Genomic DNA, 23,298 nt, shown 5'->3' with positions numbered 1-23,298 from the left:
TGGTGAAGGATCTCTCTTAATCCAATCTTTCTGAGGGATACCTACGACTTATAATTCAAAAATGTTCCAACAAGACATATTAGATCTACAAACTCTAGAAATCAAAACATAAAGGAAAACAATTACAAAACTTAGAATAGAAGACTAAGAAGGATATGTAAGAGAGGACTTAATAGTATAAGTCTTTGACTTCCGATTCTTCAGCCTTGTTCTTCTTAGGTGGAGCTTCATCAGTAATATTTGCTTGTTCCCTATCTCTCTTCTTATTCCTTGGATTCTCAAGACATTGATTTTTGTAATGACCCATCTTATGACAGTTGTAGCATTCAATCTTGGATAGGTCAACTTTCTTCTTTGGTCCTTTGAACTTATTGAAGGTTCCCTTCTTCTTGTGATGAGCAGAATAGGCATTAGAGATGTTGTCTTCTTCATCCTCCTTGTTGTTTACTAATGATATTTGGGCTTCTTCTTGACTGCATGCATTCCACATTTGTTCGAATGTTGGAGTATCCTTCCAACTGCTAATTCCTTATGCAAAAGCACTCCAAGATTTTGGTAGACCTAGAAGAGCAACAATTATGAGTTCTTTTTCTAGTACAACCTCATCTATTGCTTGGAGTTCATCTCTTATTCTAGATATCCTTACAAAATATGATGACACAGTATCGTCTCTTGTCATCCTTATTGTCCTTAGTTCATTCTTGAGGCTAGCTATTTGACCAATGTTCTTGATGGTGAATAATTTGGAAAGAGCTTCATACATTTCTTGAGCAAAGTCTATGTTGGATATGTATGGAATTAGGTTGTCCTTTACTCCATCTACTACCCAATTCATGGCCAAGATTTCGGTTTCTCTGAGCTTCTCCTTTCTTGCATCATCTGTAGGTTTCTTGAGTTTTCCTTGAACAAGATCCAAAACTTTTGTGCTTAGTGAGGATAAGTATTAAAATTGGCAACTAGGGCCAAACTCCATGTGGGTCATCTTATTTATGGCAGTTGATATTTTTGTTGGATCCCTCTCATCGAGAGGTATAGGATTGATCTAAAGATCATGTGATTTCGATAAGTATTCATGGATATATGAATTTATTATTTGTTATGGGACAATTCGTCAAGGTCGGCTAGCAACCAAATAACCCCCTCATGTGCTCAACGTTTTAGTATAAAAGGAGATGACTTGAGTCATTTCACACACACTTCACTCTTGATTTCTCTCCACTCGCTTTGGGTTTTAGTGTAAGAGAAATCTAGGAGAGGAAGCCCTAATGGAGATCAGATCTCAGCCATGGAAGAAGCTCTAGACGCTGTCCTAAAGAAGCCTTAGACACAGTCCTAAGGAAGCCCTAGATGCAGTCGTAAGGAAGCCCTAACTGCAGTCTTAGAATACCCTAGACACAATCATCTAAATGAGGTCTGTTCACACTAGGGTAGGCCACATTTCATAAGGGAAATTCCGGGCCATATTTGAGGACGGTTAGGGACTGTTGTGTGCCCTAACCAGTCCCAGAAATTACAGCGGTAATGAAGTGACAAATGACAGTGTTTGTATGGTGTGTTGGCAACAAACAAAGATGGGACAACAAGGTCACATGGTGCAACAAAGGAAGATGGGACAGCAAGGTCACATGGTGCAGCAAAGGAAGATGGGACAACAAGGTCACATGGTGTTGCAAACACAAATGGGACAACAAGCAATCATAGGAGCAACAGTGGGACAACAATGCTAGGAATGTGACAGCAAAGTGACCCATGAAGTTTGAATGCATGATAGTGCAGCGAGATGCATGGGCAACATGATAACAATGATGGCATGGTACAAGAATGTTACAATGATGGCATGGTACAACAATGTAACAATGGGTAAGTAGCAAAGACATGCTAACAATGAAACAACAATATGGTAAGTAAGGTGCAGTAAGCGCATGGTGGCAAGCATGGTGCATCAAGCACATGGGACAGTATGGCAAACATGGTGCAACAATGGCACACAATGGTACATGATGCAGTACAATGATGGGTATAGTCATGATTGATAAAGCATGATGAGATGCAACATAGTGATGATGGGTGCAGCATGGTGCAGCACAGTGAGGTGTAGTATGATGATGAGGAGCAACATAATGATAGGTGCAGCATGGTGATGGAGTAACCTGGGAAAATTAGTTGAAGCAACATGTCTTCAACTGAGTTCAGCTACCTCATGTATCATCTACTTAGAGATGATCTATGCTCTTATTTAGATAAGTCAAAGTGTTGACTTCTGCTGTAAATGTACTATCTCTCTCTCTCTCTCTGCTGAACTATTGAAGAACATATAAGAAGAATTGATCAAGGGTTTCTCCACATTGGGGTTTGTCCCTGGCTAGTGCCACATCTTGTGTCCTCTTGTCTTGGCTTGTCTTCTGCGATTTATGTTTATGTTCTATCTGCAATTTACTATTATGATGATGTGATTGCTAATCTAGAAAATATATTGAGTTAACTGTGAAAATTGAAATAAATTGCTCCAAGCATAGAACATACCTAAACTTAACATGGTATCAGAGCTGAGGTGAAGACAAAGCCCAAGCAAGAGTGAAAGAGCAATCACCGAACACAGTTGGGAAAGGACAAAAGGATCAATGGATTCCTCATCCCTTTTCAAATTCACAAATGGTGAAGTTGAAGTAGAGAGAATGGCGCAGTGGAAGATTCTAATGGCCCACTTAAAGATCACTTCATTGGGAAGTCCAGATCTAAGGGTGGAAGGAAAGGCAAATGCCTTGTTTGTAATAAGTTCATCCATTATGCGAAGGAGTGTCCGAATGGTAGGGACACATCATTTGATGATGATAACAATCATTCCAGGGACATCTTCAATGATCAGAGGAATGACAGGTAATGCAGGTCATCAAGGAAATGACCGACTCGTCAAAGAAAGCAAGGAACCCCAGGTATGAAGAATCAAATGTTGTTTATGATAAGATAAATAAGCGTTATCTTGTATTGGCCCTCTCCTTCAGACTCTTTGGAAATTTGGCTTATTGATTGTAGTGCTTCAAGGCACTTCATCGGATAGAAGGGTGCTCTCTCTAATTTGGTAGAGATGGAAACAATCATTGGATTATAATTGGAGTCGATGCCACCTATCCCAGAAAGGGTGTAGGGAATGTTACCCCTCAATTGGATGAGGGTAACTCGAGTCATTTACGAGAATCTCTTTATGTACCTTATCGCAAGAAAAACCTGGTGTCCATTTCGGCAATGGAAATCAAAGGTTTCAGGGTGGCATTCATCGATGGAAAGGTATGTGTTTGAAAATAGAATTTTCAAAGATGCTTTTACTCATGGGTTTAGGGTTGGCAATTTGTATCAAGTTGCAGGATGGTCCATTGGTGACCATGTCAGTTGACACATCTCATCTATAGCAACGGGGGTCTACTTATGGGGCCCTACCCGTTGCGAGTCAGATGGTGACAGGGATGCGTGAATTCAAGAAGAGCATAAAGGTACATGTCTGAGATGTATCGAAGGAAAATCTTACAAGGGGACCATTCCCCTCATGTAGCAGGTCCACAGGTTTGGAACAACCTAAGAGGTTTGAGATTCATGATCGGGAATCTCATGTATGCAGGTGAAAGAAAGCCCTTGATGGCTTGAAGCAAAACATCCTGGGTGTAGTATGAAAGGATTGATAACTGTCTGATGAAGCTGAGATTCACTAGGAGTGAAGCCGATCCAAACCATTGCTTAAACGTTGTGGATGATAGATCTCTCATACCGACACCTTCTGAGGACGACCTCTTTCTGATAGGTGCAAACCCTCTCATTTGCAAAAGTAAGAGGGAGTTGGATTCTGGATTTAGAATGATGAACTACAAGCCCGTGACTACCTCGATGGATCTAAACTTTCAGAAATTATGTGGTAGTGATGCCGGACTAGATTTGGGAAATGCCTCTGAGTTCCATAAACTCATTTGCATTGATGTTCTTGGTGAACTTCCGTCCGGATACATGTTTTGTAGTTAGCATGTTGGGCTCATATTTTGGTTGAGCCTCATTGGATTGGTACCAAGAATCTTCTGAGATATCTTCGGGGCACAATCTCTCATGGATTGAGATACACTGCCGGAAATAAGAAGCTGCATGATTATTCAAATGCTGACTGGGCAGGCAGTGTGGAGGATCGCAAGAAGCACTTCTGGGTGTTGGTTCTCTTCGATATCCTGGATGAGCAGGAAGCAGAAGTCGCTTGCTATAAGCACCGCTGAGACCAAATACATAGCTATGAGTATGACCTCGTGTGAAGTTGCCTGGTTGTGGAAGCTCTTCAGTGAGCTGTTTGTACACATGATGGATACCACTGTGATCTTATATGTCAACCAGGGGGGGATTCAATTGTTGAGGAATCCTGTATTTTATGATTGCTCCAGCATATAGACATCAGATACTAACTTATCTGGGATATGGTACATCGGTGAGTGAGAAGGCTCCATCGCATTGGGACTGATATGCAAGTCGTAGACATTCTGTTGAAGCCCCGAGGAAAGGTCAAATTTGTGACTTTCTGGAATGACTTGGAGTTGTTGAGAGACCCTCTTATAAGGGTCCTGCATGATGCATGCATTGAGCTCTGGGAGCTCTAGGGGGCTTGGTGTACTTCTTGGAGCAATAAGCGACCATAGGGCGACTCACCCTCCCCTAATGGTGCACTGTGTACAGGGTGAATGGTTCAGCGTTCCCCTGTGATACCCCGTGGCGACTTATGGACAGGATGAGTGGTTCTCCTGTCGAGGCATCCTACCCATGCAGTCTGGGACTCATGGGAAGTACCTCTTATCTGGCCAATGAGCAGGGAAATGGGGTTAGGGACCATAGTAGTACTATCGATGGATGCATCGTTGTATCTACCGTACTCCCTATGCTAGGATGACCTCCATTGATCTGGGATCAATGAAACTGATCTGGGATCAATATGAGTGGTTTGAGACACTCTCTTGTGATATTGATCTGGGATCAATGAAACTGACTTTGGGTCAGTAAGAGTGGTATGATTCACTATCTTTTGGAACTGATCTGGGATCAATGAAGAGTGGTATGACACACTCTCTTCATATGGGACTGACTTCGGGTCAGTAGAGAATGGTATGAGACATTTTCGATCAATTTTTCTTCTTCATGGTTCAGCAGTGCAAAGCTGAGCAGTGCAGGGCACTGATGGTAGAGATAGTACAGTCTGACAGATGGATCAGAAGATGGAGTTCTCCCTAGTTGAGAGGGAGTGTTAAATTGACAACTAGGGCCAAACTCCATGTGGGTCATCTTATTGATGGTAGCTGATATTTTTCTTGGATCCCTCTCATCGAGAGGTATAGGATTGATCTAAAGATCATCTGATTCTGATAAGTATTCATGGAGATATGAATTTATTTGTGTTATGGGACAATTCGTCAAGGTCGGCCAACAACCAAATAACCCCCTCATGTGCTCAACATTTTAGTATAAAAGGAGATGACTTGAGAGTCATTTCACACACACTTCACTCTTGATTTCTCTCCACTCGCTTTGGGTTTTAGTGGAAGAGAAATCTAGGAGAGGAAGCCCTAATGGAGATCAGATCTCAACCATGGAAGAAGCCCTAGGCACAGTCCTAAGGAAGCCCTAGCCGCAGTCCGAAGGAAGCCCTAACCGCAGTGATCTAAATGAGGTCTGTTCACACTAGGGTAGGCCGCATTTCATAAGGGAAATTCTGGGCCAGATTTGAGGACGGTTAGGGACTGTTGTGTGCCCTAACAAGTCCCAGAAATTACAACAGTAATGAAGTGACAAACAACAACGTTTGTATGGTGTGTTGGAAGCAAAGGAAGATGGGACAGCAAGGTCACATGGTGCAGCAAAGGAAGATGGGACAGCAAGGTCACATGGTGCTGCAAACACAAATGGGACAACAAGCAATCATAGGAGCAACAGTCACTAACAGTGGGACAACAGTGCTAGGAATGTGACAGCAAGGTGACCCATGAAGTTTGAATGCATGATAGTGCAGCATGATAACAATGATGGCATGGTACAACAATGTTACAATGACAACATGATAGCAACAATGTTACAATGACAACATGATAGCAGCAATGTTACAATGATGGCATGGTACAACAATGTAACAATGGGTCAACAACAAAGGCATGCTAACAATGAAACAATAGTATGGTAAGCAAGGTGCAGTAAGCACATGGTGGCAAGCATGGTGCAACAAGCACATGGGACAATATGGCAAACATGGTGCAGCAAGCACATGGGACAGTATGGCAAACATGGTGCAGCAATGCCACATGATGGTACATGATGCAGTACAACGATGGGTACAATCATGATTGATGAAGCATGATGAGATGCAACATAGTGATGATGGGTGCAACATGGTGCACACAGTGAGGTGCAACATGATGATGAGGAGCAACACAATGATAGGTGCAACATGGTGACGGAGTAACCTGGGAAAATCAGTTGAAGCAGCATGTCTTCAACTGAGTTCAACTACCTCATGTATCATCTACTTAGAGATGATTTATGCTTTTATTTAGATAAGTCAAAGTGTTGACTTCTGTTGTAAATATACTATCTCTCTCTGTTGAACTATTGAAGAACAGATAAGAAGAATTGATCAAGGGTTTCCCCACATTGGGGTTTGTCCCTAGCTAGTGCCACATCTTGTGTCCTCTTGTCTTGGCTTGTCTTCTACGATTTATGTTTATGTTCTATCTGCAATTTACTATTATGCTGATGTGATTACTAATCTGGAAAAGATATTGAGCTAATTGTGAAAATTGAAATAAATTGCTCTAAGCATAGAACATACCTAAACTTAACAATAAGATCTGTCTCTTTTTTCATGCCCTGTAGTTAGAGGCTCCTTCTAGCTTGTTTTCTTCTTTCATTGAAGTTGACATAGTTCCTATAGATAGTAGGCTTCTTTCCTTAGATAATCCTTTTCCTTAATGACCTTTCTTAGATCCCCTTTTCTTCAATAGATCTTCAAGCTGCCTTTTTCTTCCTTTTTTACCTTAGCTCTGATACCATGTTAGAAAATCGAAAATGCGGAAAGATTTTATTATGTTGACAATTACTTGTGATATTCATGTGTTCTTATTAACTTTCTTATGTTCTTCTTTTATCTTTGTTTCATAAAGCAATCATCAAAAACAAAACATGAAGATCAATGATACCAGATGTAGGCACTCAGCCAGGGCTAAAACCCCTCTATAAGCGAAAACCTAGTCAAACTATTCCACCAGTAAATTTAAGTTGAGATAGACCAAGACCTTAGACCAAAAGACCTTCTTCCTCCACCAAGTCTGCCCTTAAACTGTTCTTCCAACCTTGAAAGATCGACTGCAACAATACTGCATCAACACTGCTTCAATACTGCATCAAGGACAAATTTTCGACCCTATTGCATCAGAGTTTCGGCCCAACTTCAAGACTACAATTTCAGCCCTCTTGTAGCTTCAGTTCCTTCGCACGTGTGAGGCAAGAGAGAGAATATTTCGACTTCCTTAGCTAGATAAAGACTTCCTTCTCCTTCGCTAGCCCTTTCCTCCTCCTTTTTTGAATTTCATAGTTTTACTGCTTCTAGCTTCTGCAATTCGAACTTGTGAGAGATGTGCTTCCAAATGAGTTGAGTTGCTCCAATATATAGTGAGTCTGTGAGGTAATTCCATTGTTGAGGCCGACTTGGTGGAGGAGGCCTAGAAGACCTAATTTACAATAAAATAAATTTCTTTCTTGACTCGAGAACCCCAAGAAGTGTCTATTACATTATGACAAGGACAAGGACTCTTGACACAAACCCTAGAAGCCTGCAATGGAGGCTTTGACCTATTAAATATTGACCCAAGCATGAAATCCATGCTTTAATAAGTGAATTTCATTTATTTTAAAATTTATTTTTCTTTCTTTTGACAAATACATTACATCATGACTTAAATACAATTATGAAGATCGACACTAGAGTTTTCAACATCCCATTGGGCCCTGTTATGGTCTCGACTATTGCCAGCGAAAGCTCGATCCTTGGAATGATTGAGAGAGGACTCATGTTGGTTGAGTAGTTTAATTGGGAAAACCCTGTAGCCATTTATCGTAAGTTTGGAGAAATGATTGTTGACTTGTGAAATCAGGGGAATGCCTTGAAGCTAAGCTTCTTCCCATTGGATGTCCGAGCGACCTTCTCGATCCCATTCGAAGGATAAAGGTGAAAGAGGAAACAAACAATTAGAGCAGTTTTTAATTTTCCTGCAATCACACCAAGCACATGTCCGTCCTTCCATTGCACTCACTAATAATCCAAGTGAAAACTTAATCTAATAAGATTAACGAAGAGCACAAGTCAAAACCTTTTGCGACAACATTTTTTGGGCCACGATCTCCATTAGCTCGAATTTACTTTTCAAGCAATCATTTACTTTTATAGTACTGGTCTTTATTGTCAATTTATCTAAGTCATAGGACACGTCCTTAGGGGTCTCATGTCTAGTATTTTGCGTGTCAAACACGACACAACCAATAAAACATGTCCGACACGCTTTTCAACATGTCCTAAAATCAGGACAGGTGTTTGGGCTGTGTCAGACACATTCTATAATGTGTCTTGTTTTTAGGAAACGTGTCCTACTAAAATCCCAAAGTAAAAAGCGTTGCGTCTTGATGTTTTTTCATTTTTTTAGTCAATTTCGTGTTTGTTCGTGAGGCGTTTAGCTAACATGGATCTTAATGACCCAATGCTAGAGCCAGTCACTTTTGATGATGAGTCTCTTGAGGGGTCATCCTCCACACCAACAAATGCAGCAGGAGATCTTGGATTGGGCATAGAGGAGGAGGATGGAGCAGAGTTAGATGGTAGTGGTAGTGATGGTGATTATGACATGGAGGACTTGGACTATTGATAGAATCGTGACTAGTGAGTCATGACCAACACCACTGACGAGCTATGATATTTTTTGTATCTACTCTATTTTGTATTTTCTAGTGGCATTCCCTCGGTATCTATGTAATACATTTTGATTTTGATGACTTAATGAAAAATCTGCAATTTATGGTTTTAATATCTAAGTTCTACTTCTAAATTTCTAGTTTTATTTTATCAATCATGATATTTCTAAATTTCTAGTTTCTTATGTGCTTGAACAATTGTTAATAATATGAACAATGAACATTGAACTGTGAACATCATTGATGTAGTAAATTAATAAACTAACTAGTTCTAAAATTGTAAAATTGTAAATACTAAATTAGTAAATTACTAAATAGATATCATCACGATTCATATCTGTAGATGTTCTAATTTCTAAAAATATGGATTAGGCACTATATATATATATATATATATATATAACATGTCCCCTGTGTCCTGTCTATGAGGTCAGTGTGTCTCATGTCAGATATGCGTATTTAGTATTTACGTGTCCTCCTGTGTCTTCATGTCACGTGACTTAGTCCATTTACATGCTTGTAAGTCACCTGCTGTTGATTTCATGCTTTTGGTAATAAAACTCCTAGAACAATTTTTGAACATTACTAATAGCTTATCTTAGCCTTAGCTTATTTTCTTAGTGTTGAAAAGTGTAACTAGGTTCGGTCTTCATAATGACATGTATATTTACTTTTATGTAATGAGATGTAAATAAGAAAAATGAAATTATTATATTGACTTGCTTCATGGGTTTCATGAGCAAGGGATTTTGTTTTTGAGTCAAGACTCCCATTGAGAGTCTTTAGGGTTTATTCATCTAGTCATAAAAGAGTCATTGTCATGTAAATGAAGTCATGTTACACTTTGTAAAAGGTCTATATTGTCTATGTAAAGTATCCTCCAAGAACTTGTCACCAAACCTCTTCAAGTCGGCCTACAAACTATGAAGAAGCTGCTAGATGAAGTTGGCCTAAACTCCAGCTGTCAAGTCAACCTAAAGGGCAAGCGAAGAAGAGTATATATAGCCCTACTCGGCCTCATTTGGAGACACAATTCAGACAAGCATTTGATCTAATCTTGACCAGAAAAGTGTGATAAGTAATGCAGAAGAAAGTCGAAGAGAGGGCTAAAAAGGAGAACGAAGGAGCAGCAAAAGAAAAAGTGCGAAGTTTCTTTTGGGACATTATCTTCTAGGTATGGTGAAGTTTATTTTGGGCAATGCAAAGTCTGGGCAGCAAGAGAAAGACTCTTCTAAAAGATCAAAGCAGAAACCAAGTTTCTCTCTAGAAGACCTAGAGACCGAGATTCTCTAGGGAAGTTGTGAAGGTGCAGTATAAGAGATAGAGACCGAGTTTCTCTAGAAGGAAAGGCAAAGGAAGGAAGAGGTAGAACATCAAGGTGGGTGACAATGTTCTTGGGAGGTTACTATAGCCAAGGGTTCGTGTCATGGTCTTGGTACTTATCAATTGAAGATCTAGAAGAAGAATTTTATCGGGTTTTCCTCTTAAGAGGTGAGAGGTTTTGGCCCTGGCTAGAGAATCCTATATACTGTGTCACTTGTCTTTATTTATTTTGATAATTGTCTTGACTCTTGACGAAGATAACACACTAATAAGATAACAAGGAAAGGTTCATAAGATAGAAGGTAAAAACATATCACAAGCAATTATCAAGCAGAGAAATTGTTAATATTGGATGCCCTAGATTTCTCAACATGGTATTAGAGCTTAGGTGCTAGAGAAAGGAAGGGGCAGTCAAAGCAAGCTGGCACAGAAATCAATCTTCAAAGAAGGAATCAAAACAAGAAGGAGATCTAGATCTTCATCAAACCAAAACCCTAGATCGAAAGCAAGAGTCTTGAAATCATCTTCAAGAAGGAAGTAGAAACCCTAGAAGCACTTCAGATATCATCACATCATCAAAGGAAGTGGAAGCTATTCAAATCTAAGGAAGATTGAATAAAAAATCAATCCTCTCTCTTGAAGCAAAGATCTCATAGAAGGCAATCCTCCCTCACCGAAGATTTGAAGTGTCATGCAAACAAATTCATCACCAAGTTGAAGATTTGATCTTCACAAGTAAGTACCTCTTATTATAATACAATCTAGTAAAAATGACTTCATGTTTTAAGGAAGATCAAACGCTGGTTGGGATATCAAACTTCCTTGTTTGGAAAAGAAGGATAGACATTGTCCTCGAAGTAAATGAAGTCATTGATAATGTTCATGGGAACGTCTCCAAGCCATCGGAAGATTTAGAATTTTCTGAATAAATGGAAAGGGATCTCAAGGCTCAAAAGATACTCAAGGAGTCCATCAAAGATTCACTTATTTCCTATGTAGCCAAGCTAGAGACATCTAAAGAAATATATGATAAGTTGGGAGAACTTTTCTCTAGAAGCATGATAGAAAAGATCTTATCACTTAGATCTGATCTTCATAAGTTGAAAGTATCAAAGGATGAAGGGATATCATCATGCCTCTCTAAGGCATCTCAAATAAAAGAACAATTGAAGGATTTGGGAGACAGAGTATCTGATAACGAAATACTCTCCGCTATTCTAAATGCATTAACTGATGAACAAGGTAACCTCATTGCCACTAGGGAAGAAGAAGCTATCCCATTCATCAGGTTATGGTCTCTCTGCAAGGCAGAAGAAGGTAGGATGAAGAATGAAAGTGACGAAAGATCAAAAAGAAAGAAACAATTAGTGTCAAGACGAAAAGAAAAATTTGGAAAGTTTGGTACTCCAAAGAAGAAAAAGAAGAACATGGCTAAAGAAAGATGCTATGGTTGTCACAATTTTGGGCACTATAGAAAAGATTGTCCTAATCGCAAGAGGGACAGGGAAGAAGACTATTCTACTAAGGAAGTAAAAGAACCTGAGACAAAGAAGTGTAAGAAGGAAGAAGCAAAAAGATGACTAAGATGATCTTCTTCATTAGAAGGTTTCTTTCACTTGTAAGATATAGATAGGAAGCAATGTAAATTAGATAGGATGCATTATATTAGAAAGAAGCATCGTGATAAAAGCATTAGAGATAAGAGCTCGTGACATGGGAAGAAAAAAGTATGTCTGGTACAAATCCTACTGATTTCAAAAATAGGAAGCTCTTAGGAAACCTCATTAATACTTATAGAAGCAGAGGTCATCATCCACTGGGATCATCATAGAAGAAAACATCTGCCAAGTGAGGATATGAAACATCCTTGAATTTCTTTGATAGAATTTTCATCAAAGGATTCATCAATATAGAAAGGAAACAAAAGTTTTCATCAGGAATTCCAACTCATGGGATTCAAAGGATAGTGGTATGATGACATGTTTGGAAAGCAGGTCTATAGGACAAAGTCCTTTCGAATGAAGCTGCTACAGGAAGTATGAAAGATGAGGTATGTATGCTCACATAGATTATTATGAAAAAGTTCATGTCGTATGGTTGCAGTTAACTTGGATCACTATTTCCATCCTGATCTAGAGAAGAAAGAATCTCCTCCTTTGAAGAATTGCAAAATAGCATAAGTCACACTAGATGAAATCAACATAATATATGAATCATGAGGAAGTTGATTACAATCAAGGAACTTTGATTGGAAGCTCATGGGAATGAAGTGTGTGAGAAAAGAGAGGAAGAGATCGTGATAATACCAATGTTGCACACATCGCGATCGGGATTTAATCGGCGCCGGGAAAAAAGCGGAAAAAAATCGTTAAAATCGGGAAAAAATCGGAAAAAAGCGGGAAAAAATCGTTTAGCACAAAAATATTCATTTTTTTTTCAATTTTTTTCAATTTTTTTAATATCTAAACCATCTACAACATAAAATAAATACATTGACACATAAATATGATAAAAAAACTAATATATAAGATGTTCAATATCATTTCTAGCGCTAAAATCACACATAACATTGAATCATGTCCTGAATAGTAAGTCCTGAGTCCCAAGTCCAACTCAGCCTCAAAATATCAACAAAAAATATGATAATGTATCTCATCATGTCATAATGTCATATACAATAAAATGAAAGTCTAATCCTATTGATTTCCTCTGCCCCTCTTGCGAGAAAATGGCACAACTTTCTCTTTCCCTCTAGATGTAGAAGCTGGTGCCTGTGGTGGTGGAAATGGCAGTGGAGTCTGACGTGCTCTAGAAGCTGAAGAACTAGTAGTAGCAGCTACAGGAGGCTGAGGTGGACGGAGACCACGTCCTCTACTGGTGGTAGTGGTAGCCCGGGTAGCCCGGGTAGGCGGTGTCACCTCCTCCTCCTGCTCCTCCAACTCCTCCTCCTCCTGCTCCTGCTCCTGCTCCTCCTCCTCCTCCTCCTCCCCCCTCCTCCTCCCCCTCATCTTGCACTAACCAATCCTCAGTGGGATCCATGAGAGGCCTCTCGGTCTCAACCCTCCATTCAGCAGTGGTGTCAATCCCATCCAATGAGATGGCTTCCGTATCAGGTGTCTTCTCTAGTTGTTTCACCCACAATCGAAGATTGTAGTAGACATAGACCATGTCATTAAGTCTATGGGACTCCAACCTGTACAAAGTTCATGAAATAATAAATTAATAATTAATATTATAAAAAAAATATTGTTTAAAACTTTAATGAATTCAAAAATTTATTTTGAAATTTGCAATATTTTAAATGTTTAAACTTTAAGTGTTAACCTATTGCGCTTCTTGTTGTGTATTTTTTCAAATACACTCCAATTGCGCTCACATCCCGAGGAGCTGCATGTTTGGCTGAGGATCCGCACGGCAAGATTTTGCAAAAGGGGGACTCTGCCACCATACATCTTCCACCATGCGTCTACAACAAAATTACAAAGAAAATTTTAAATAAACATAAGAAAAAAATGGAATTTGAAGAAACAATGAAATTTGAAACAAAGTTACAAAGTACATACTACATAGTACAAACTAAAAAATACCTGGCATTTTAACCGTCCTATCAATGACAGCCATCTCAAAGCCAAATGTGCCAGCTGACAACTTATATTGCTCAATTTGTCTAGAGACCTCCATACGTTCTTCTGAAGTTCTCACCATCTTCTGGACACAGGTTAATAATCCTTCCACGACCTCAACATCAAAATTAAACCCACATGCATAAGAAAATGCAGGGTTCAGGAAAAGGCCAGCAGCATGAATGGGACGATGGAGTGTGTTGTTCCATCGCTCATCAATGACCTTCCATAGAAGGAGTTGTCTCTGGAACCCATCATCTCCCTTGTCATCATAGTAGGACCGAATGGCTTCTTTGGCCCTATCCATGGCTTCATACAAATAGCCCATTGCGGGCTTCTCACCATCAACCAACCGAAGAACCTTTACCAAAGGTTCTGTAACAGCGCACACCTCCTGCACTCCCGCCCAGAAGTCCTCCTGGTATGAAACTAGTCTGCAGACGGCCTCTCCTTCTGGTTTGCGGCTCATTGACGAAGCACGCCACTCCTCTGAAAGAAACATTCTCTTCAAATCCCACATAGAATTCAAGAGGGATTGAAGAGATATGAAACTCGTCGCAAACCGTGTAATGGCGGGGCGCACCAACTCTTTGTTGTTGGTGCATTTTCTCATCAAGCTAAGCACAGATGTGTGATTGTAAATAAATTTTGTGATGCTTTTTGATGAGTCAACAACCTCTTTGACAAAGGGAATTTTCCCAATGTCCTCTAACATCAAATCAATACAATGGGCAGCACAAGGTGTCCAAAATAAAGTAGGATGCCTGTCCATAAGCATTCTACCAGCAGCAACATAATTTGCAGCATTGTCCGTTATGACTTGGACAACATTTTCTGCACCCACCTCCAAAATAAACACATCCAGCAAATCACATAAAGTTTTTGCATCTTTGATTTGATGAGTTGCATCAACAGATTTGATAAACATAGTCCCCAAGGGACAACTAACCAAGAAGTTTATAAGGGTTCTCCCCTTTTGGTCAGTCCAACCATCTGACATAACAGTGCATCCTGTTTGTGCCCATGATGCCCTAAAATCCTCCAATCTTTGGGTGCAGTCACGCTTTTCATCTTGAAGAAGCCGGCCTCTGAAATCATGAAGAGAAGGGAGTTTGTACCCCGGGCCAACACTGGCAACAGCATCAAGAGTAGGTTGGAAAAATGGATTATTCCTTATAATGCTGAAAGGAATATCACTCCAGAGGAGAAATTTTGTCATCAACTTGTCAGCTTTTTCTTTTTCAGTTCTTTTTAGCATTGAACCAATAGTTGGTTGTGAACCAGGTGTGGTTCGAGGAACAAAATATGATGATGCAGCTACCGGATTGACTGACGCTGCAGTAGAACCTGTGCCACTTGGCCCACTTCCTTCAACTGACCTTTTTAGTTGCCTTTTGAGTTCTTCTTTGGCGTCTCTAGTGTGCTCTAATTCTCCCAATGCTCTCATGGCTTTTTGGATAATTTCAGCATTTGTCTTTAGACAGGGCACCACATCACGTCCAGGGATTTGTGCAAGGTGGAACTTCAACCTGTACACCCCCCGAATATTTCCTTTCCACACAACTTGCAATACAAGTTTTGTCTATCATTCGGAGTTTTAGGGTCACCATATTCCCAGAAAGGATCCAATTTCCTTGGCATGTTTGTTTTTGAATTTTGAATTTGCAAACCTATGGAAAAATAAGGATTAGGAAATAGGAATTTAGGATTACATAAATGATAATAGTAAATACAAATTACAATTTAGCATTTGCAAAATTACAAGCTAATTATTTCCAAAATCCCAATTTCTAAACCCAAGTTACCCAACCAAATGCCAAAAAACAATGAAAAATAAAAAAAAATAAACAATGTTTAAAGAAAATGAGAAAATAAAAATCAAAAATTGGTTCTCATAGTCATAACAAATAACCCATCCCAAATCAATGAAAAATTTCCAAAAATTCTTTAAAAACAATGAAAAACAAAGTTTTTATAGAACCAAAACAAAAAAAAATTAATCTACATACCTGGTTTATGGACAAATTGGCGATCTTGGCTTGGATTCCTCCTAAAATCGCTTCGATTCGCTCCCACAACGGACGGCAACCCTCTCCCTCACTTCTTCTCCTTCTCCTCCGCGGCGGACTGCTGAATGAATAAAAAAAATTTCGTTTTTTCCATATAAAACCCCGCTGCCCGCGCCCCTCGCGATTTAATGCGAAAAAATCGCGATTTTATCGAAAAAATCGCGATTTTTTCGATAAAAATCGCTATAAAAAAAAAGAGGCGATTTTTTGGATAAAAATCGCGCTTTGAATCGGCAATTTAAAAAAATCGCGATTTTACGATTTAATCGCGATTTTATCGCGATGTGTGCAACACTGGATAATACACAATGATGGTAGAAGGAATTCAACATCCAAAGTCCAAGAAGATTTGACTAGAATATCTCGCGGAAGGATGTGAAGGCTCTGATGAAATTCGGAAAAAGATAGAGACCCTTGACATTGACTATCTGTGGGAGATGTGTTAATCTGCGTGCAAGATGCTGATACTTACAGGAAGATGTCATGGTGAAATATCATCACAAATGTAACTTTGATTTGAAGTGTTCATTGATTATTTTTGAACTAACATCTAGATGGGCTTATGTAGGACTGTCAAAGGGAAGATCTGTGAATGACTTCCAAGCAAACCATATAGAAGGATGTAATGTCCTTCCGGAAATATGGCATGAAAGCATAATGACATGAAGCAAAGCCAGATGGAAAATCTAATAGATCACTTTTTGATGAGTTGAGGACATGACTGACTCATGAACAAAAGTGATGAATGATCTATGCCCTATATATAGAAGTTCCCAAAAGGTTGAAGACTCCTTAAATAAATTCATGACATCGAAGAAAGGAGCTCTTCATGCAGCTGATTGTTTTAGGATCTCCACATGAAGAGCTGCTATAGGTCCCTAGTTAAGAGAGAGCATGAGAAGAAGTTTCTTACTTGGAAGAAACTGGAAAATTCCTAAGCCGAAAGCTTAAGTACATTCCTTAATGGAATAAAACCTCCTGGTATAAAAAGGAGCAATAAACACGTCGTTCTGTTCTTCACTTGGGAAAACAGAATGGAGGATTGTGTAATCATTTGCCATCCGATGCTCTTATGGGATGAGATAGGGCATCCCATGAAAGAGTAGTCGTGGAGGACCGATATTCTTTTGGGACTCGGGAGTCCAAGAAAAGAATAGTCCTTATGGAGCATATCCTGAGAGAACCTGGGTGGGTTGTGTTCCTAGAGAGGCAATGATGAGTATGTCTATAAATCATTGGTCTCGCCAACATTGTGCTCTGATCTTGTGGAGAGATAGAGTTGTTACTCAAGGCCTTGCTATATAACAATGCTAGTTGGTATGATACTATACAAATGAGTTACAAATCTGAATTCTTCTTATGAGAGATTCTTCAGATTGAGAAAGTCCAAGGTACCATTATGAATACCTCCCTAGTTAAGAGGGAGTGTTGAAAAGTGTAACTAGGTTTGGTCTTCATAATGACATGTAATTATGATTTTATGTAATGAGATGTAAATAAGAAAAATGAAATTATTATATTGACTTGCTTCATGGGTTTCATGAGCAAGGGATTTTGTTTTTGAGTCAAGACTTCCATTGAGAGTCTTTAGGGTTTATTTATCTAGTCATAAAGAGTCATTGTCATGTAAATAAAATTGAGAGTCTTTAGGGTTTATTTATCTAGTCATAAAAGAGTCATTGTCATGTAAATGAAGTCATGTTACACTTTGTAAAAGGTCTATATTGTCTATGTAAAGTATCCTCCAAGAACTTGTCACCAAACCTCTTCAAGTTGGCCTACAAACTATGAAGAAGCTACTAGATGAAGTCGACCTAAACTCCAGCTGTCAAGTCGGCCTAAAGGGCAAGCGAAGAAGAGTATATATAGCCCTACTCGGCCTCATTTGGAGACACACAATTCGGACAAGCATTCGATCTAATCTTGACTAGAAAAGTGCAAAGAAGAAGGCAGAAGAAAGTCGAAGAGAGGGCTAAAAAGGAGAGCAAAGAAGGAGCAACAAAAGAGAAGTGTGAAGTTTCTTCTGGGACATTATCTTCTGGGTATAGCGAAGTTTCTTCTGGGCAGTGCGAAGTCTGGGCAACAGATTCTTCTGGGCAGTGCAAAGTCTGGGCAGCAAATTCTTCTGGGTAGTGTGAAGTTAGAGCAGTGAAATTCTTCTGGGGCAGCAAGAGAAGACTCTTCTAAGAGATCAAAGTAGAGACCGAGTTTCTCTCTAGAAGACCTAGAGACTGAAATTCTCTCTAGAAGACCTAGAGATTGAGATTCTCTAGGGAAGTTGTGAAGGTGCAGTATAAGAGATAGAGACCGAGTTTCTCTAGAAGGAAAGGCAAAGGAAGGAAGAGGCAGAACATCAAGGTGGGTGACAAGGTTCTTGGGAGGATACTATAGTCAAGGGTTTGTGTCATGGTCTTGGTACTTATCAATTGAAGATCTAGAAGAAGAATTTTATCGGGTTTTCCTCTCAAGAGGTGAGAGGTTTTGGCCCTGGCTGGAGAAGCCTATATATTGTGTCACTTGTCTTTATTTATTTTGATAATTGTCTTGATGAAGAGAACACACTAATAAGATAACAAAGAAAGGTTCATAAGCTAAAAGGTAAAAACATATCACAAACAATTATCAAGCATAGAAATTGTTAATATTGGACGCCCTAGATTTCTCAACACTTAGCGTCTATCCCCCTTGGCTTTGCTAGGATTTAACCTAGACGGAGGAGTTGAGATTAGGTGACAACAACTTGATTCGAGATTTGCCCGCAAGGCCACAGTTATTGGATTAAAGATATCTTCCCAATGTGTGGATTAGGCGGCAACACTTGCTATATGGTTGTCTGTTGGTTGGGTGGGATTAGATTTCTAGCAATCTGGTTCACCGTACATCTTATTATAGAGTAGATAGGTATTGGCATGAGGCTTGATCACAAAAATTCCTGACATGCAGTGGCAGAGCAGAACTTCATATTTTGTGCTGCCTTTGGGAAGCTAGATCAGGGATTGTTGACATTACTGAAGAATACTGGCAATTTTGAAGGTAGGGTCTGAACTCTAGGGTTGTTAGATTATTCATGTTATACATAAGTTTTTAAAATATGTAGAATACTCACCCATGAACAAACAAGCTTGAATTCTAAAATGGTGCACCTGATCTGCTTTTATATTTGTGAACCCTCGTAACCATGAGGTATACTTACTTTCCATCATTTATTCACTTTACTGTTTGTATATTTTCATGAGTTCTGGTAATCCACAAGTCTACATGCTTAGGTTTGTAAGTCATTTATGTGCAACTAAGCCTCTCTGCTATCTCTGAGAACATGATTATGAGTAATTTTTCTGGGAGAGTAACATCAGGAATATGTGTAGAGGTTTGCCACGCAAACTTAGATCCTAAATCAAGAATGTTTAGGGAACTAGATTCAAATTTACTTTCAGTGAGACTAGTTTAATCCAAGTTTGAGCTCTTTGGAAAGCTCACAAGTTGCCCAAATTTACCAGAGCAAAATATTTTTCGTTTCTGACTGGTTTTCATTTTGACTACTGTTGTTTAGACCTATCCGATTATTGCAGGTCTTGAATGTTTGCTCTTCTCAAGCTTACATTTCTCTTCCATCTCTTCTTCACAATTCAGTTGCCATGTATTTGTTCTGATTTGAACGGCAATTACTCCTACCTAATGCTTTTTTTTTTTTTTTTTTATCTGTGGGGAGCTATCAATCCCAACTTCACATTATTGTGGCAAATATCCTTTAACATGGGGGCCATCAAACTCAGCCAACTATGCGGATAATCAGGGTTCTCTGAACTCCAGGGCTTGAACCTGGGTCATTATTGTGGAAACATCGTGTCTCAACCATTAGATCACAGCCCAACTGACGTTCTACCTCATACTTATTATTTGCTTTATATTCAAGTATTTTTTTTTTTCAGGGCGGTGTTAGTTTTTTTTTTCCTATTTTTTTAGGAAGAAGCTAATAATACTTCTGTTAATGATGCCTGTTCCAGTCTAAGAATAGGAGGGAGATGCTTTTGGAATATGTAAGAAATGTGCAACCAGAATTTTTGGAATTGTTTGTAAAGAGAGCCTCACCACAGGTCTGCATTTTACCTCTTGTATTCTCCAATTTCTTTTCTTTAATTTGCTTGTATGTTGGAATATTAAAAGATGATGATAATATTTAATTCCTTCATTTATTTATCTTGTAATTTGGCTTCCAAAGAGACATTGCAAAAATTGATGTGTATTAATGCGATTTATGCCATTCTATCAAGCTGGCACATATCAGGATCATTTTAGTGTGTTTTGTTGAAAGGCAGGTGCAAAGTGAGAATTTGCACTAAAGGTTAAAACTGTTGGTAGGTCTTTATACACATCTCTGGGATGGTTCTTGCAGGTTGTTGAAGCAATGCGTCAAACTGTAACAAACATGATTGGGTCACTACCCCCTCAATTTTTTGCCATCACTGTTACAACAGTAAGTTTTTTAATGCTGATTGTGGATGTTCTTGACTTCCATTTCTAGATGGAGGTGTGGGAAAATTGGAAGAGCGAGGCAGTGGAATTTTATATGATTTTTACTGTTCAGAAAACCAGTGATACAACTGAGATTTCCTGATGGCTTCTTGTGTGCATGGTTAAAAGTAAAAGGACATAATAAGCTGTAATCTGTTCATGCAGGTGGCTGAAAATCTGGCACAACTTATGTACAGTGTAATGATGACTGGGTATATGTTCAGGAATGTACAATTTCGTCTAGAATTGCAGAAAAGTCTTGAACAGGTGGCACTTACTGACACACAAAGCATCAGGGTAAGATAAAAGACCAGAAGAAGGGTTTTTGAAATTTTGTTGCCCCTGTTTTTGTTGGAGCAGCAAACTGCAGGCTCTTATAATGTTAGTGATATGTAATAATACCATTATTGATGTTAATGTTAGTAAACATCAATGCTAGTGGTCAGTAGACATGTGACCAATTTAATATTAAATGGGTGGTTAGGGGTTAGGTACCTAACCATCATAACTGTCCTATGATGCTATAAATGTTGTAATGTGAGATGATGTAGATGAGAGGTATATGTATTGTGGGCGGCCTGCCTTGGGCTTCCAATCATGTACTTGCTCCCATTAATGTCTAATATTTATTAGTTTCCCCCCACATATATGTATATATTATTGTGTATATACACTCGGCAAAATTCTATATGGTATCAGATCAATATCAGATTGGTACCTGTGAAGGCAGAGGTTGAAGGAGGCAGATTGGAGAACAAATAAAGGATCAATTGGTTTCAGTGACCAAGGGGAGAAAGGCAGACGTTAAAGCAAGTAAATAGTCTTACTTCATAAAGTTCAAAACCTTAAAATATTCTAAATTGTTTACGAAGTTTAAAAATATTTTTGTAATGCTAAGCGTAAGTGAAGTCAATTTAATTAATATCCATGAGTGACCAAAATAGGTTAATGGGATTAAAGAGTAAAACAGGTCATAATAGTAATGTGGGAATGGTACAACAATTCCTAAGTATCTGAAAAAAGAGTTACTAAAGAAAAATAAGGGGTATACCAAGAGGGTAAACGGTAAACCCCAATAGAGAGGACACTATATTGTACTTAAAGTAGATGTAGAGGTGAAAGAGACAACATTCTTTTCACCATAAATAACCATGAAATTGCCAACTCAGAGGTTGACAATGTACTTTGGGTACTGATCTGGACTAAGAGGAACTATGACTTACATAGACAGTGATAGCAGAAATCATTGATCCTTGGTATGACAGAAAATTTGATGCTATGACTAATGATCTATGAGAAGGATCTATTGCTGACAATGATGTCTTATAAAGCATGGATATCAATTATGAGAAGAGGTCATCATGAAGCTGACCTGAAAGTAGACAATGTTTGGCTTGACAATAATCAATGGACAGAAGGTTGAGTGGATTGGTTTGTCCTTGCAATAAGAAGCAGTCTTAAATTGATAAACGTCGTTAGTAGCTCAACATAGGAAAAGTTGAAGCACCAGTATTAAAGATAAACACTTGTTGAAAAAGTGGTGACATGTGAATAAAGACTAGATCCTGGCAAAAGAAAAAAAAGAAGGTATGAAACTATCTCAGAGGTATATACAATGTTTTTCTTGTTATGGTTATGAGCATTAGAAAGGGTCTGAAAGTCTTTAAGGTTTTTGCATTTTGAATATCTAGGGTTTGTGGGACTTGTAAAATTCAGAAGTCTTGAGGACTCTTGATGTTTAGGGTTTCTGAACCCTAGATTGAACTGACCCTAGGAGCAAAAACCCTCACTGGTTGTTCCCTCTAAAGAAACCCTAGTTCTTTGGAAATGACATCTAGGGTTTGCAAATTTAAAATTTTGAAAGGATAATCTAGGGTATATGGTAAAAACCTATCAAGGGTTGAATTGGGTAAAACCTAGGATTTGAAATCAATAGGGTTGATGTTTCTTCTGAAAGTAAAAATCCTATCAAGGTTTAGATCAAGAAATATAAGGTTTTGTAACAAGAACCCTTGAAGTACACCCTCTGAGAAACCATGGAAACCCTAGATTGACAAAATTAACATCATGCTCTTGTCTTTGTATATTTTGCTTGGTTGTACTTGTCAGTGAAAATTGCAGGTACATAATGAAGGAAGCGAGATGAGAAGGATGGCAAAGAAAAACAACAATCATGCTTGTTGATGACTCCTTGAAAATGACGAGCATGGTGGAAAATGGGAACTGTAAGGACCCTGATGGAAATAATATTGAAGCTTCAGCGGATGAGTTCATTCCAAAGAACACATCGATGATTGAAAGATGAAGCATAATCTTGTTGCAATATGAAGATAAAACCTACAAAGAAATGTTGACTTTAGAGGGAGCAAATAACATAATTTGACACCTCGTCTAAAAGGCTATTATAATTAATGATCTGCTTGGGATATGACTTGGTTCCCTGATCAGGAATGATCCGAATGATCCAAAATGATCAAGGAGTGATCTCGAGGATCCAAAATATGCTCAAAGTTACGGAAAATGCTCAAAAATGAAAGTTGTGAGATTCTTTTGAAACCATTGCGTAGGTTTCGTCGTTTTGAATCCAATGCAACTTGAACGGGCAAAATTCGACTTCGTATGAAGAAGTTATTCAAGGTCAAAGTTCAGGTCCAAGTCAGGCAAAAAGTCAAAGGTCAATGCTCCAGGTTCCACAGGTCAACAATCAAAGCATGGTTTTGGCGATCAAGGTTCCAGGCTCACTGTTCAAGCTGACATGTGGCATCTCCAGAGCTCGACAAGTGTCACTATCTGGTTGGTTG

The 23,298-nt window shown here is 38.9% G+C and overlaps 2 protein-coding genes across 2 annotated transcripts in view; one reads left to right on the top strand and one right to left on the bottom strand.

Annotated features, from left to right (window-relative positions):
• The window catches only part of LOC149205026 (uncharacterized), a 247,398-nt gene that overhangs the window by 63,695 nt on the left and 160,405 nt on the right, over nucleotides 1-23,298 (top strand). The window contains exons 2-4 of the mRNA XM_089394867.1: nucleotides 19,990-20,079; nucleotides 20,379-20,459; nucleotides 20,663-20,794. Of these exons, the coding sequence (XP_089250993.1) occupies nucleotides 19,990-20,079; nucleotides 20,379-20,459; nucleotides 20,663-20,794 (303 nt within the window). The remainder of the gene's footprint in view (nucleotides 1-19,989; nucleotides 20,080-20,378; nucleotides 20,460-20,662; nucleotides 20,795-23,298) is intronic.
• On the bottom strand, nucleotides 13,309-15,741 carry LOC149205027 (uncharacterized). Its single transcript, XM_089393404.1, has 2 exons — nucleotides 13,618-15,741; nucleotides 13,309-13,486 (listed from the first exon to the last, which is right to left on the bottom strand). Exon 1 carries the CDS (start codon nucleotides 15,361-15,363, stop codon nucleotides 13,870-13,872), a length of 1,494 nt encoding a protein of 497 aa, XP_089249530.1. The 5' UTR covers nucleotides 15,364-15,741; the 3' UTR covers nucleotides 13,309-13,486; nucleotides 13,618-13,869.

The sequence above is a fragment of the Pinus tabuliformis genome, chromosome 1_2 (assembly GCF_031772625.1).
Source record: "Pinus tabuliformis cultivar Carrire ecotype Pingquan chromosome 1_2, CPIR1, whole genome shotgun sequence".
In the NCBI taxonomy this organism is placed as follows: Eukaryota; Viridiplantae; Streptophyta; class Pinopsida; order Pinales; family Pinaceae; genus Pinus; species Pinus tabuliformis.
This window is presented reverse-complemented; position numbering and strand designations above follow the sequence as displayed.